We start from the raw sequence: 17,167 nt of genomic DNA on the forward strand, positions 1-17,167 counted from the left end.
TTCGACACTATTCAAAATGGCTACTCGTGTACGAACACAAGAAACAATTTGTGGAAGCAGAATTGTCATAGTTTGTCATTAGAAGATTAGAAAATTTAACAAAACAGGCCAAAAAAGTGAAAATAAAGTTTTAAAATTATCAAATTCAATGAAATGTGCATATTTGACAACTGTGGATGTCACACAAATATAACAAGTTGGAAGCATTCTCAGACGAACATGAAAATTTGCTTCAATTTTCACTTCCATATATCGACGTGAGCTACGGCAAAATATCTCCCTTCGACCCGGGTTGAAAATTCGAACTTCGACAATTACTCCGAATAATTGGCAACACTGAGTGCAATTACGAAAAGACAAAATGGCGATTTTCGACAAATGACTTGTGAATGGGAGACGAGGACGACGTGAATTTTTGTGCTGCGTTGGAGAAAAAATTTTCCATTTGCAATTATCATATTTAAAGTGAAAATTTTTGAAGAAAATTTAATAATTTTAAAATAATAGTGTATGTTTAATGTCTGCTATAAGAAAAAGGTGCTTGCTGAGACAAAAATATCATGAGCCAGGTGAGTGTTTTATTGAAATAAGATGTTCTGAAAATAGTATATTTGACCGTATAAAAATGTAAATATTATGATATTTTTAATAAATTGTGTTAAAAGAAAGTGTAAACTTTATATTGGAAATAAGGATGGTGTCTCCGCGTTTAGGGTGTGGCTACAATTCAAACGATTTCTTTGGAGTCTCAACTGGGGCTCCTTTGGCAGAAGTCATATTAAAGACTAAAATACGCGGGTATTTTTATAAAAATGCATTTTTTTTTAACTAAATAACATTGTTTCACCGTTTTCTTGATCTCTATGTGTTCTAGAAAGATCTACGTTTCTGATGAGACCAAAATTTTGAAATTTAATTGGGGACCCATTTTTGATATTTTAGTTTAAATTAAGAGAATCTGGACGATTTGCAAGTAAATTATCTATAAAAAGGTGTACAACATCGTTTATTTCATGTATATTTTCAATTTTAATGATTTTCCACGTGTTACGTAATTGGCGAAACCTTGTGAAAATTTTTAGTAAGGTCTGAGTTTTGATTTTATTGAATAAAATCTTTGTTTTTTAAACAATCCTCTTCAGTCTATTATGACCCCATATGGCTTTTACTTCTGTTTACTGCTTGTATTTTTCTGAAATCAATGATTTTTTTTTTCATTGTTCTAAGTATATTTTGGAAATAACGTATTATTTAAATACCATGTTGTTTTTAATTGAATTCAGCTCCATTTTTTGTCCAATCCGATATTTCTGGTGAGGATTTGCATCCTTTAAAACGAAGGTATGCATTGTAATGTTTCTATTCACCGCAGTTCTCACTAATAAAACCTTGATCTGTAATGAATCCTCCACATTTTTAAGCTCGGACAATTGTTTATAATAATTTTGACTGATAAGGTTTCTTCAAAGGATTGTCTTACAATAGTACTATACTATACTATATAATATGTTCCACTCGGCCTATTGACTGTGGTTGTGTATCTATCAATATATATATTATATTATATAATTTATATTTTAATAGGATTTCTGAAAATTTTATTAAATCGCATAAGATTTTTGAGTTTTTGATAGTTATCAAAAGTATTATATTATAAAGTGTTGATATTTTCATAATAAACACCAAATTAGTGAGAAGATTTCTTTAAAAACGACTCATGCGACATAAATGATTTTTTAAAAATGTACAATTATTTTAAAATATATGTTATATCGATTTCCGTCGAGAATTAAAAAAAAAAATTAATAGTATCTGTGAAGTTTGAGTGTTTTATTATACATTGCGATATTTTCATGATATATCTTTTAGTAATAAATTTAATACTATCCATTTTAATTAAGGTAAGTAAACTTATATTTGTTAAAAAATGTGATCTATCTTGGAACAAAACAACCATTTCACTGATCGAGTACTAATACGTGTATTGTGATACAAATTTTAAGTTTTTCTTTTCAATAAAGGGATTCCAACTGTATTGTAAAATTTAATATAATTTGGAGATGTATTTTCATATCAAAAGTGAGTTTAAAAAAACTATTTATATACTATTAATTAGAATTTAAAGTCCAAATATGTGATCAGAGACCGATGAGAAAAAAACGAAATAAACAAAATTTTGAAATAACGTTTTTAAGAGAAACAATTTTAAAACTTCCAAAAAAACATAGTGTAAACACTTCATCAGATATTTAGCATATGGTTTGTATAATACAGTTCAGTTTTTCAATAATTTCGTTTAAATTTTTTTTTTTTAAACGGTCTTAATAACGATTCAAGTGTCTTTTAACTACACTAGCATTTTCTTTATGTACACTACTAACCTAACCTTGAAGTAAATATCATTATTTGTGAAAAATTATAATCTTATATTGATCCTCCGATAATTGTCAGGATTATGCTATAACAAAAATAGTAAACTATTTAGAAAACAGATAAAGTACTCACATTTTATATTGCTCGGAACATGACGGTAGGTCTACCTTCCCGAAATATAGGTGGTTTAAATTCTTATTTATTTTATTTTTTTTATTTAAACTTCTTTCCCAATATAAATATAGTGAATATAGATCAGGTGTAGAAAATGAAAAGATTATTCCGTCCTTTTTCAGTAAAGAAAAGCACAGAAATTAAAGGCAGGCATACCGGAATATAAAGTCATCGTTTTTTGATAAGGCTAAATAAATTATGTCCGAAAATAATCATCGGGGTCTTAATATGTATTATACCCCTAGTGTTCTCAATTTTTGAGTTAAATTTTTTAAATACGAAAGAAGTAATCCTATTAGTGAAGAAACAAAGGAGAGTCATGCAAGCCGATATTAATTCTCCCTACTGTGGTGAAGGCACTTGACGCCTTTTCCCTACCGATCTTTATTCACACTATTCACAACAACACTTAACATCCTATATGGCAACAAGTTTCATCTGGGAGAGAATTCTTCCACAAGCATAAAATGCTTTAAAGATCTCAAGAGTATAATATATTCTTCCACATCCTTTTTATATATTCCAAATTTTATTTTGTTTAGATATTGAGCAGAGGACTTTGCTATGCTCGTTGCAATATCTTTACAAAATTTTCAAAGAATTCGTAGACGATATCATCCTCAACACTTGACCCTACCTACATGTAAATGTTGTTTAAGAACCAAACCATCCAGACGTAGATCCAGAATTTCCTAATAATTGTTAGAAACTCGTTATCATAATTACAATTACTACCACCCAACTTCCGTATTGTACGACTCCCTGTTCCCAAAACGGTCAGTTCTAGGTAACGGGAACGGACCCGAATTTATATCCGGCCCAGAACTGCCAAATCGGCAGAATTCCTCAAAATTTTTTGGAGAATGTTTTATGCCGCTTCAACAACAACAACAACTCCCCGCATGTATCGTTCACATGGCAGTCGGGTCTGGGTATCCGGGTAATGGACCCAAATTTTTATGCGGCTAAGGACTATCATCTCTGCCACTGTTTCTGCCGCAATATCCCCCACACTCCTGTGAAACAATCTACATATGTTGCCGATGAACCCTATACAATTTTTAGAATAGATTTTGAGGTTTGTTTTGCCATTGAGTTAGATGAGATGCTTTTAAGAAGTGCTCTATGTGCTCTTTATGTATCCTTCAGTGGATAAAGCGAAAATATGTGTTATGTCCATCAACATGGATTAAATAAAGTGCACAGTACCATCACAGCACTTAGTGTGATTAACGCCTACATAACACATGGTCTGAATTGAAACCGTCCGATCCTTCCAGGGTTAGGTCGTCGGAAAGGCAGCCCTTGACCAGATAAAGTCCGGGTCAACTCCGGTAACGTAGAACCGGCTGCAGTCGGAGTTGTCAATCATCCGTGTTGTTTCGTGGTAAATAATCAAAACTTGTTTAACTTATACATCTCGAAACTCCCCCAACCACCCAGCGGAAGACGCTAGTCACCACTTACGCTGATGATTGTACGATATTGACCTCGTACAATGGAATCGATGACATGTGTTCGAAAGTAAACTCCTATCTCCTCGACCTGCCTCGCTTAAAATTTTAACTGTGAACAACTTCAAAACTTTGTGTGTTGCATTGACAGCCTTTCACTCGGCACACGACTGCGATTCTTAAATATATACAAGGTCGCATCAAGATCAAATCGATAGCCGGCAGCACATGGGGAAAGGACAAAGAAACGTTTCTGACAATCGATCGGTCGGTCATTAACAAGGCCCCTATATGGTCTCCTGAATGCAGAAGAATGCAGTTAAAGAAGCTTCTTACTTGTCAAACACCACACCCAGCTTCTTTGCAGAATATGGTCGGAAGAAAGCATGCCTGATGATTGGAATCTCAGTGTGCTCTGCCCAATCCATAAAAAGGGAGATCCCACAATCTGCGCCAATTACCGTGGGATCAGCCTCCTAAATATCGCCTATAAGGTTCTATCGAGCGTACTGTGTGAAAGACTAAAGCCCACCGTCAACAAACTGATTGGACCTTATCAGTGTGGCTTTAGACCTGGAAAATCGACAACTGACCAGATATTCACCATGCGCCAAATTTTGGAGAAGACCCGTGAAAAGAGGATCGACACACACCACCTTTTTGTCGATTTTAAAGCTGCTTTCGACAGCACGAAAAGGAGTTGCCTTTACGCCGCGATGTCTGAATTTGGTATCCCCGCAAAACTAATACGGCTGTGTAAATTGGCGTTGAGCAACACCAAAAGCTCCGTCATGATTGGGAAGGACCTCTCCGAGCCGTTCGATACCAAACGAGGTTTCAGACAAGGTGACTCACTATCGTGCGACTTCTTTAATCTGATGCTGGAAAAAATTATAAGAGCTGCAGAGCTAAACCGAGAAGGTACAATCTTCTACAAGAGTGTACAGCTCCTGGCGTACGCCGATGATATTGATATCATCGGAAGCAACAACCGCGCCGTTTGTTCTGCTTTTTCCCGCCTGGATAAGGAGGCGAAGCGAATGGGTCTGGAGGTGAATGAGGACAAGACGAAATATCTCCTGTCATCAAACAAACAGTCGGCGCATTCGCGTCTTGGCTCCCACGTCACTGTTGACAGTCATAACTTCGAGGTCGTAGATAATTTCGTATACCTGGGAACCAGCATCAACAACACGAACAATGTCAGCCTCGAAATCCAGCGCAGAATAACTCTTGCCAACAGGTGCTACTTTGGACTGAGTAGGCAATTGAACAGTAAAGTCCTCTCACGACGAACCAAAATCAAGCTCTACAAGTCGCTTATCATTCCCGTCCTGCTTTACGGTGCAGAAGCTTGGACGATGTCAACATCAGATGAGACGACACTAGGAGTTTTCGAGAGGGAAATTTTGCGTATGATTTATGGTCCTCAGAACATTGGCAACGGCGAATACCGCAGACGATGGAACGATGAGCTGTACGAGTTATACGCTGGCTAGGTCATGTTGTCCGAATGGACGAAAACACTCCAGCCCTGAAAGTGTTCGATGCAGTACCAGCCGGAGGAAGCCGAGGAAGGGGAAGGCCTCCACTCCGTTGGAGGGACCAGGTGGAGAGCGACCTGGTTACACTTGGGATCTCCAACTGGCGCCGACTCCGAAGGAGAGAGAGAGGTGGCACACTATCGTCGATTCGGCTATAACCGGCTAAACGGTTGCAACGCCAATCACATACATACATACATATACCGCATGCAAGGACTCTTCCTTGTGTACCCAATTTGACCACACCCATCTAACACCCCTTTCCCTTTGATGACAATTAATTTGTGTTTACGGGACAATTGATGTTTTGAGTTACTCTCCAAATTGGTGGTTAGTATTATGCATGCACTCTGTGGATACAATAGCAATCCTGCTATCGTTCGGGGTGCGGATATAGCCATTTTTTGGTTTTATTGACTTTCTAGATTTTTAGCATAAACTGAATTCCGATCGAAACTCAATTATGTATATTGCAATCAGCTTCACAATGAATTCAGTGGGTTTTGATAGCAATAATTGTTTACATTATAAGCTGCCAACATTTAGGAATCAGTCGGTGAATCATTAATTAGGAACAAACGTTCCACATACCGAACATAAAATACAAATTACTACAATAGTGCTAATGGAACAACGGCGCCAACTCGATGGAAGCACCCCAAGCGAAACCAACGGAACAACGACGCCATCTCGATGAAGCACCCTCAGTGAACCGAAGCATTCCGTGCCTAAAATGATATGGAGGGGAGTGAGTTACAATGATGTTAGGAGAAAGGAGTGAAAAATTCGTCCTGAATGTAATCAACCGGCATCTAATCCACTGTGAAGCCTCTAAATCAATTAATAGCTCACAAGGCAAAAACGACAAATGAAAATCCTTTCGAAAATATGTTCTAAGAATTGTAGCCATTGATTGATAACCAGGTTGTTGACCAGCTTTAAATCACCTTCACTTTTTATTGATTAAGTAGTGAAGTATATTTTTAAAGCAAGATTAACAATAAATAAAACAAGTAAATATTTATTTTAATTAGTGTACACAAAGTTTACTCGAGTAAAATATAAAAAGAGTTACCTATAATTATATTGAACTCATATTTACATACAAAATTTACCATTATCTGCCGAGAGATCTGCTACTATGCGCCTAAATTTCGATAGAATATATTTCGTTGCAGTAAAATTAATAATACTTTGAGGAAGTTGGACTGGTGTTGGGTTTTGAAACATACAGTGGAACTTCCATAACTCGAAGATCTCCAAAACTTGAACTTTTGAATTGGCAATAGCGTTTAGAAATCAAATTTCATACAAATTTCCTTCCATATATCGAACTTTTTGACCAGGGCATAATAAAAAATTTAAAATTTGACCATCGACCATATTTTTAAGTCTAATTGTAATTATGCACCGCTATAGATATATTACAATTTAAAACTCATAAGTCGGCGGCTGTCGAGCGGAATAGTTTTTCAAATCAGCGGTCAACTCGGCATAATCCATTATCGTAAATTGTTTGGTTTGTTTCTTTATAAGGGGCAGTTAATAGTCAGAAATACCAATGTATTTTCTATTTATATGTATACTGTGCTAATATTTCTTCGTCAAACTATACACAATTTTGTAAATTCATATGAATAGAGATTAAATTTTTTAGATTCAAAAGTAACCTTTTGTCATACCATATTCCATATTATATTTTAGGTACACAATGAATCCATCAATAGCATAGGATCGGAAGATAATGACGAAAACCACGAAGATCAGAACGCATCTGAAAGTGGTAGTGGCAGTTCCTCAGGATCTGATTCCGATTCAGATAGCTCATCATCGTCTTCTAACTCAAGCCGAAGACACAGTTCACCAGAGCGAGGGTCGCATGCTAGTGACCAAAGCTATGACAGCGATGACAATGCCCAAGATGGGCATACCCAACAACAAACCACAACCGCAGTTGAGAGTGTCTCAACAAGGTCTGACTTTCCGCCCACATCAGCAGCAGCTCAAGAGGATACCAAAACTAATGGTTACTCAGACGACAACGAATCCGAAAGCGATTCGAATTCCGATTCTAATTCAGAGAGCAATGAAGACGAGGATGAGGAAAATCATGGTGCAGAAATGGACCAAGACGTTGCAAATTCCACACACAATCTTACCAACAACACATCGGCAACAACTGTTAATACTACCACAAACACATCAACAGACAACAATACCTCAAATACAACAAACGACGGCGATGAAGACTCGCAAGAAGGAGACACAAGCTTTGCGGATGAGGATGGTGGTCACCACAATAGCACAGCCGAAGGCTGTGAGAGTAAAAGTAGAACCGACAATATGGCAACATCGAATCCATTACCAAAGATGGTATCCCAATCAACCCTAGCAGCCACAGCATTACCCCAACAAAACGTTGAAAATATGCAACATGATGAAGACGGTGATGACGACGGCGAAGCATCTGAATCGGGCGATTCTGCCGAAAAGAGTTCTAACTCGTCAGCTGCAGAGTCACCAACTGCAAGCAGTAGCAGCAGCAGCGAAGACGATGAGGACGACTACCAGCCAAAACGAAGTACGCGCACAGCTAGGAAACAGCCGAGTGCAACAGCGGCGGAGAAGACCGCAAAGAAGGCAATGAAAAAACGGAAAAAACAAAAGTAAATAAAAAGAGTCTTGTTAAGGGAGACAAAGGCAATAATTTAAGACCAAATTTTGTTTGTGTTTAGTTGGGACTCAGACGAAAGTGATGAAAGCGATGCGGACAGCGATATGTCAGCGCCGCGACGACGTAAGGCGAACGCCAAGGGAGGCAATGCTAAGGCATCACAACGTCGTGGCAAAAAAGCTTCCTATTCCAGCGACGAAAGTGATGATGGTGAAGAAGATAGCAAAAGGTGAGATTATTATTGGTGTAAATTATAATTATATTGTAATTCTTCCATAAAAAGCACATGAATTTCTATCATCTCTATATAGATTATAGTACAGTACTTACATATTCATTTGACTTATTAGGTTTGGAACGCGACGAACAGCGGCCGCGGTTAGCTACAAAGAAGCATCTGAAGATGACAAAACAGACTCAGAAGATCTCTTAGAAGTCGAATATGATGAAAGCCAAGCGGCGGTTGCAGAAGAAGAAGATAAGTGTGAAACAATCGAGCGTATTTTGGCGCAGCGTCGTGGTCGAAAAGGTTGTACAGGAAACCCAACCACAATTTATGCCATAGAGGAACATGGCGTCGATCCTAACGACGGCGTCGATGAGAACGATTACGAAAATACTGAAACGCAGTATTTAATCAAATGGAAGGGATGGTCATACATACACAACACGTGGGAATCAGAAACGACACTACGTGAGCAAAAAGTAAAAGGCATGAAAAAACTTGATAATTTTGTGAAAAAGGAACAAGATATTGAGTATTGGCGTCGGTATGCTGGTCCTGAAGATATCGATTACTTTGAGTGCCAATTAGAATTACAGAATGATTTGCTCAAATCATACAATAATGTAGATCGTATCATAGCGCGTAACCAAAAACCAGATGGCATGTCTGAATATTTGTGTAAATGGCAATCGCTGCCTTATGCAGAGGCTACGTGGGAAGATGGTACGTTAGTGCAACGCAAATGGCAACGATGTGTAGAGCACTATGAAGAACGTGAAATATCCAAATGCACACCATCTCGCCACTGCAAGGTGCTCAAGTATCGACCGAAATTCTATAAAATACGCGATCAGCCTGATTTTCTAAGCGATGGCTTAACTTTGCGTGATTATCAAATGGACGGTCTTAATTGGCTATTGCACTCGTGGTGTAAAGAGAATTCCGTTATACTTGCCGACGAAATGGGTCTTGGTAAAACCATACAAACCATTTGCTTTCTATATTCATTATTTAAAGTGCATCACTTGTATGGGCCATTTTTGTGTGTCGTGCCGCTAAGTACTATGACAGCGTGGCAGCGCGAATTTGATCTCTGGGCACCCGATATGAATGTTGTTACATATTTGGGTGATGTAAAATCGCGTGAAATGATACGCCAATATGAATGGCAATTTGAGGGTTCGAAAAGACTGAAATTCAACTGCATTCTAACCACATATGAGATTGTACTGAAGGTAAATTATAGAATTAATTAAACTATATATTGTATATTTATAAAGTAAAAAAAAAAATAGTTTAAGAAATTTATTGATGTCGAGGAATATAAATATGATATATAAATGTATATAATTAATGATAAAAATATCGATGAAGTCTAATATACACTTTAGATACCTTAGAAAGCACTGAGTTCACTTCAAAAAAATACTAATTTTAATTGACTATTTATAAACATTTTATGTATTATTATCTCATATCTGTTATTACTTATAATCTCATTACAAAGTATTTTGTCTTATTTGTTTCACTACTAACAGGACAAATTATTCCTCGGTACCTTGCAATGGGCCGCTTTGCTAGTTGACGAAGCTCACCGCTTAAAAAACGATGATTCGTTGTTGTATAAATCTCTCAAAGAGTTCGAAACGAACCATCGTTTATTAATCACTGGCACACCCTTGCAAAATTCACTCAAAGAGCTATGGGCTTTGCTACACTTCATTATGCCCGATCGTTTTGTTACTTGGGAAGAGTTCGAAGTGCAGCATGGCAATGCTGCCGATAAAGGTTATACCAAATTGCATCAGCAACTTGAGCCTTACATTTTACGGCGAGTGAAGAAGGATGTCGAAAAGTCATTGCCAGCCAAGGTAGAACAAATATTACGCGTCGAAATGACATTAATGCAAAAGCAATACTACAAATGGATTTTGACGAAGAATTTCGACGCGTTGCGCAAGGGCAAAAAAGGTTCCACCTCTACATTCTTGAATATTGTAATCGAATTGAAGAAATGTTGCAATCACGCTGCACTAATTCGGCCGTCAGAATTCGATTTGATTGGTCTACAGCAGGAGGAGGCACTGCAAACCTTGCTAAAAGGTTCCGGAAAATTAGTGCTTTTAGACAAATTATTGTGCCGCCTCAAAGAGACTGGTCATCGTGTGTTGATTTTCTCGCAGATGGTACGCATGCTGGACGTGCTGGCTGATTATCTGCAAAAACGACACTTTCCGTTTCAACGCCTTGATGGCAGCATAAAAGGTGAAATGCGACGTCAAGCACTGGACCACTTCAATGCCGAAGGCAGTCAGGACTTCTGTTTTCTGTTGTCCACGCGCGCTGGTGGTTTAGGTATCAATTTGGCAACAGCCGATACAGTCATCATCTTTGATTCCGATTGGAATCCGCAAAATGATTTGCAGGCACAAGCGCGTGCACATCGTATTGGTCAAAAAAATCAAGTGAATATATATCGTTTGGTGACAGCGCGTTCGGTTGAGGAGCAAATTGTGGAACGTGCGAAACAAAAAATGGTGCTTGATCATCTTGTGATACAGCGTATGGACACAACCGGTCGTACGGTGTTGGACAAAAGTGGTGGCAGCTCAACAAATGCCACACCATTTAACAAAGATGATTTGTCGGCTATTTTGAAATTCGGTGCCGAAGAGTTATTTAAAGATGAACAGGAGAATGACGATGAGCTGGTTTGCGACATTGATGAAATCTTGCGGCGTGCAGAAACACGAAATGAGGATCCCGAAATGCCAGGTGATGATTTGCTGTCTGCGTTTAAAGTTGCCAGTATCGCTACATTTGAGGAGGAGCCCAGTGAGACTACTAAAGACGATGATCATATGGGTGGAGAGGAAGAAGATACAAAAGATTGGGATGATATAATACCGGAGGATTTCCGAAAGAAAGTTGAAGACCAAGAACGTGTTAAAGAGATGGAAGATCTGTATTTACCTCCACGAAGAAAGACTGCGGCAGCCAATCAGGTTAGTATTTTTAATTTATCAACTATATAAGTGTATTTATTTCACATAACTGTTGTAAATTTTGGCCAAAGGCTACTAAGCTCAAAGCCAGTAAAAAAGAGAGATTCTAACATTATTAATAGAAATGAGGTATTAAATTTATGTAATCTAAATATATTTTATTTTTAAGGATTCCAATATGTCGTCTAAACGCGGCGGAAGGAAAGGTCAACAACCGGATGAGTCAGGTGCGGACTCGGATTATGAACTTGGTTCGGATGCAAGTGGTGAAGATGGACGTCCAAAGAAACGTGGTCGGCCTACAAATAAGGAGAAAATACCCGGTTTTACCGATGCGGAAATAAGGCGTTTTATCAAATCGTATAAAAAATTCCCCGCCCCACTTGAACGTTTAGAAGCAATCGCATGTGATGCAGAGCTGCAAGAAAAACCATTGGCAGAATTAAAAAGAATCGGTGAAATGCTTCATGATCGTTGCGTGCAATTTCTCGAAGAACACAAAGATGACCCGCCAATTATGCCAAAGAATCAAACTGATGACACTGTTGCTGCAAAACAGAGACGCACGCGTGCCACATATTCTGTGAAACTGGGTGGTGTCTCGTTTAATGCCAAAACCTTGTTATCATGCGAAGAAGAACTGAAGCCGCTCAATGATATCGTGCCTAGTGCGACAAGTGAACGCTACAGTTGGCAACTTAACATAAAGACTAGACCTGCGAATTTCGACACAGACTGGGGTATTGATGAAGACTCTAAGCTGTTATGCGGTATTTATCAGTACGGCATTGGCTCTTGGGAACAGATGAAAATGGATCCGAGTTTAAAACTTACAGAGAAAATCCTATTCAATGATTCTCGGAAGCCACAAGCGAAGCATTTGCAATCGAGAGCGGAATATTTGTTAAAAATCATCAAAAAGAATGTTGAACTGAAAAGGGGTGTGCAACGCAAGCAGCGTAAACCGCGTAAGCCACGAGAAGCTAAAGTCAGCGGAAATGTTAGCACTAATAATGCGACCGTGTCACTGACGCCCGAACGTAAGCCGCGACACATATCCGAGTCCCATCTCGGGGACGATGCTTCACAGTCGGCACACGAAGGTGCTGAACGTAAGCCACGCTCACGTGATAGTACATCTAAAAATGAAAGTATTGACCACGACGCTACCACAACTATAGCCGAGTCTGCAGATACTGCGCCAACTGCAACTACGAAAAAGAAATCGAAACGTAATTCCACTGGAAAAGAGGGTAAGACTGGTGGTCGCATAAAGAAATCTAGTGCATCCGAATCGACGGCGAACAACAAACCTATGCATTTTACAGCGAACAATGAGCCACGCGCACTCGAAGTACTTGGTGATCTGGATCCCAATGTGTTTAACGAATGTAAAGAAAAAATGCGACCAGTTAAGAAAGCGCTAATTGCCCTCGACCGGCCGGACACTAGTCTCTCCGGTCAGGAACAAGAGCGACACACCCGCGAATGCTTGCTATCGATCGGACGTCAAATCGATGCTTGTTTAGAGGCTTACAAGGAACCCGAAAAGAAAGAATGGCGTAGTAATTTATGGTATTTCGTGTCGAAATTTACTGAATTCGACGCGAGAAAGCTCTTCAAGTTATACAAGCATACATCAAAGAACGCAGAGGATGCAGCAGGTGGTAATGGTGCAGCTGGTGGTGCGAACGTTGCGAGTTCAACGGAAAAAAGTGCCAAAGCGAATTCTCAATCGCCTAAAAAACGTCCGCGCAGTGATGCACAAATTGAAAATGGGACTACCGCGGTTAGTGAGAAGAAGAAAAAGAAGAAAGACAAAGAGAAGGATAAGGCTAAGGAGAAAGACAAAACTCGAGATAAGAAGGAGAAGCATGGTGTTGCACCGAATGCGGACAAATCGAAGCGCTTGCCTGGATTAGACACGTCATTGAAGAGAAAGCGGGATGAAAACGACGTAGGCAGCGCCAGCGGCAATGCTGTCGATAGCAAGGGAATGTCGTACAAACGGCAAAATATGAACGCTGTTGGGAGGTAAGGTTACATTAAATATACATATATACTTATATATTGTTAATGTTTAATATATAATAAATATTAATCGCGCAGGTTTCTTATCTGTACAAGTGCTAAAAATAGTAAAGTTAATCAAGAGTGAAATATTAAGCACTTTCATAATTCATATATATTTTCTAGAAGTCGTGATGAACGGAAAAAACCCTACACTACGGACGGTGTTGGCTCTACAAATCGCGGTAGCAGTGGTATACCACCTGCTGGAAGTGGCGATCGACGAAGTTCCATGAACTCACCTTCAACCCAAAACAATCGCAGTATGCATAGTGGCAACCCAAGAATGACGCCAAATGCGGCGGGTACCCCGGGCAGTGTACCAGGCAGTGGGAACTACAGCACACCTGGTGGGGCGAGTGATTCACGCAATATATCTTCTCCTTATATGGATAGCAATGAACGATGGGGGCATGGTCGGGATCGGTAAGTGGCCATTGTTTCATATAATCAACTCTTATGATAATCGCATTGTTTTCACGCTTTAGGTATGGCAATTCAGATTACAAACGAGAGCGTTATGATAATTACGGTGGGCGTGGTAGCGTAGGTGGTGGTAGTTATCATCGTGATCATCGCGATCGTGACAGAGACCGAAGACCAGACAAAAGACGGTAAGTTTAAAGTATGTTAAGTAGGATAAAAGTAATAGAAGATGTGTTGGAGTGGTTACTAATTGAATTGTAGGCTTTGATATCATAATTATTTTTTAGTTTTTTGCAATATAAACTCATAACTGACAATTAAATTTTTATTACTATTTGTTCCGCTTAGATATCCCCCTCCTCATGCGCCACCTCCCCTCCCATATGCTGGTTATCACATGAACCCCAACTATTACATGGGCAATGGTAGTTTGCCACCGGGTGCAGCACCACCACATGCTCCATATCGTGGCGACCCGCGTTATGCATCAACTGGCGATTGGCCACGTGACAGTCGTATGGATTTTCCACCCGATTACCGTAGGGGTGACTACGAGCGGCGACCGCAATCATAAATTCTGCCAGTTCATCACAAGCATTATACTGCTAAACTTTTTTTGTACTGTGTTATGATCATAATTTCTCGTCATATGCCTATAGTTACTATAATGTTACAAACGCAAATTTGAAGCCGAAACTATTGGATAAGTGGATGTAAGAAATATGAAAATAAGTTAGTTTCTAAATTATAACAAATAATATTTATAACTCTGTAAAAAGTAGCCATAGACTTATTTAAGCACATCCAAACAATCAATCCTCTCATTTAAGAATTCCAAATTGGAATCGACAATGCTTAACATTTCATTTGTTTTGAACTCTTTTTTTTTACACATACATATGCGTACTTGTTTATATTTTAATACGTAAAAAAAGTATTGTACGTATATATACATAAATACATGTACATTTAATATTAAAAATCTTATGCATTAAATATGTGGGTGATGTAAATTAATTTTTTTAGTACTGTAATGAGTAGAATGAAATCAATGTGTATAATAATGAATTAAAGAAAAATAATTATTTTGTATTTATACTTAACGTCATTAAGTTTTATTCTGCTAGCTTTAATTCCATTACACATACGATATAACTGTAGCCAACTGATATGATATAAATACATATACTATAGTTAACGTATAAGTTTATAAGAAAAAAAATTAAAAACACAAACATAAAGCAACAATTCAACTTGTAAAACTGTAATTAAATGTGTACAAAGGAAATTATATAACTTGATATTTTTTAAATTAATTTCGAAAAATATTCAAATCTAGATATAAGCACCACAATTGCATAGGTAACATTATCTTTTCTAATACATACATAGTTAGATTTTTATGTTTGGTTCAGTTACAGACGCATTGTTGTAGCGCATGTGATTGAAAGTCGTATATAAGACAATGAATAAATAAAAACCTAATTAGAATATACATTTTAAATATGCGTTTTTATGCGAAATATTGGAATGAACGACAGCGTTTATAATTCATCAATCTCTTTAACCTGTTGAATACCAAGTAAATGTAGAAAAATGTGTTCATCAAAAGTCTGATTGAGTAGTTTAGAAATTTTGAAGTTGAATAAGTAGTTTTGAAGTAAAAAAACATTAGTAAGCACTAGTATCTTCAACGATATCAATTTACCACACTTGCAAACGGTATTTATACTCTCGCAATATATTTATTTAATTTTATGAATATAACACACATTTTGACCCATATATTCGGCATATATATGGTATAAAGTCCATTGAAAGTTTTACTACCCTAATATTATGTATATGGGAACTAGGAGAAGTTATGAACCGATTTCCGATTTGGCACGGTGATATATTATTGGAAGAAAAATATTCCCTTTGAATTTCTCCAAAATATATGAGAGACCTATATTTTCGGTAAGAAAAAATTATTAGAAGTACTGAGATCCTCATGTTCCACATATGGGACTTTAAAAACTTATGGTCCGATATCGGCGATTTTTAGAGGTGCGATGCCACACTATCAATGCAGTACTTATGCAAAGTTCTGTTCCGATATCTTCACTAGTGCTTAACTTATATATATTGTAAAGTAAACAATTCAGATTGACTCCACAGTTCGGAAGTAGGCGTGGTTTTGAACCGATTTGGCCTATTTTCACAATATATCATTGGAATGCCAGGAAAGTGGGCGGAGCCACGCCCATTTAAAGTTTTGTATACCAATTTGAGTGCAGCTCTTATGTACCATCTTTATAATGAAATTTAAGTTTCTGGTGTTTTTCCTTACTGAATTAAAGCATTTTAGTTGTTTTCGACGTGGGAGGAAGGCGTGGTTATAATCCGATTTTCTCCATTTTTGGACTGTATAAGGTAGTACCTAAAAAAACGACTCTAGAATGTTTTGTTTTTCTAGCTTACATTCAAATATGCCATAGTGCGATCCTTTGTACCAAAATTTTTTTTCATAGCCTTATTTATGGCACTTTATGTGTTTTAGGTTTTCGACATTTTGTGGGCGTGGCAATGGTCCGATTTCTCCCATTTTCAATAGGGAAACATGTGTACAATGTGTGTGTCAAGATATCTTAATTTTTACTCAAGTTATCGGTTGCACGGACAGACAGTTATCCGGATTTTAACTGGTCTCGTCTTTCTGGTCATTTTGATATATATAACCCTATAACTCGTTTAGTTTTATGACTTACAAACAACCGTTATGGGAACAAAACTATAATGCTCTCTTAGCAACTTTTGTTGCGAGAGTATAAAAGCGGGCTCGCCTATCCAAACCAAATGACTATTTATGAATATGCATTTTATAATCTAATTCACTTTAATGTGTATTAATTAAGAACCAATTTCAGGAAAACTGCACAGAGAATTGTGCGATCAATGCTAACGAAATGTGAATTCAAAGCCGGTAGACATTGAATGGAAAGGACTGGCTAAGCATGTTGAAATGCTTTACTGTGTTTGTGTAGTCAAGCGTTTGGATACACTTTGGGTAAAATAATTTCGAATACATCAGCATGTTGGAATGTTGCCTGGCCATATGGGTCGGCTTAAGTGAAGTTATCGGAACAAAACTTTTCACAAATACTGCATTTATAGTGTGGCATCGCCCGTCTTTCAAGTCTTCAGCTACCGACCCACGCCTCACTTACTTAAGGGGTGAG

At 37.9% G+C, this 17,167-nt stretch overlaps 1 protein-coding gene across 1 annotated transcript; it reads left to right on the forward strand.

Moving 5' to 3' along the window:
- Positions 1 to 11: 11 nt before the first annotated feature.
- On the forward strand, positions 12 to 15,450 carry LOC105216510 (chromodomain-helicase-DNA-binding protein 1). The gene is made up of 9 exons (XM_011191035.3): positions 12 to 569; positions 7,250 to 8,211; positions 8,281 to 8,448; positions 8,570 to 9,680; positions 9,984 to 11,450; positions 11,620 to 13,484; positions 13,647 to 13,946; positions 14,009 to 14,134; positions 14,295 to 15,450. Exons 1-9 carry the CDS (start codon positions 561 to 563, stop codon positions 14,518 to 14,520), a joined length of 6,234 nt encoding a protein of 2,077 aa, XP_011189337.2. The 5' UTR covers positions 12 to 560; the 3' UTR covers positions 14,521 to 15,450.
- Positions 15,451 to 17,167: the final 1,717 nt, after the last annotated feature.

The sequence above is a fragment of the Zeugodacus cucurbitae genome, chromosome 3 (assembly GCF_028554725.1).
Source record: "Zeugodacus cucurbitae isolate PBARC_wt_2022May chromosome 3, idZeuCucr1.2, whole genome shotgun sequence".
Lineage (NCBI taxonomy): Eukaryota > Metazoa > Arthropoda > Insecta > Diptera > Tephritidae > Zeugodacus > Zeugodacus cucurbitae.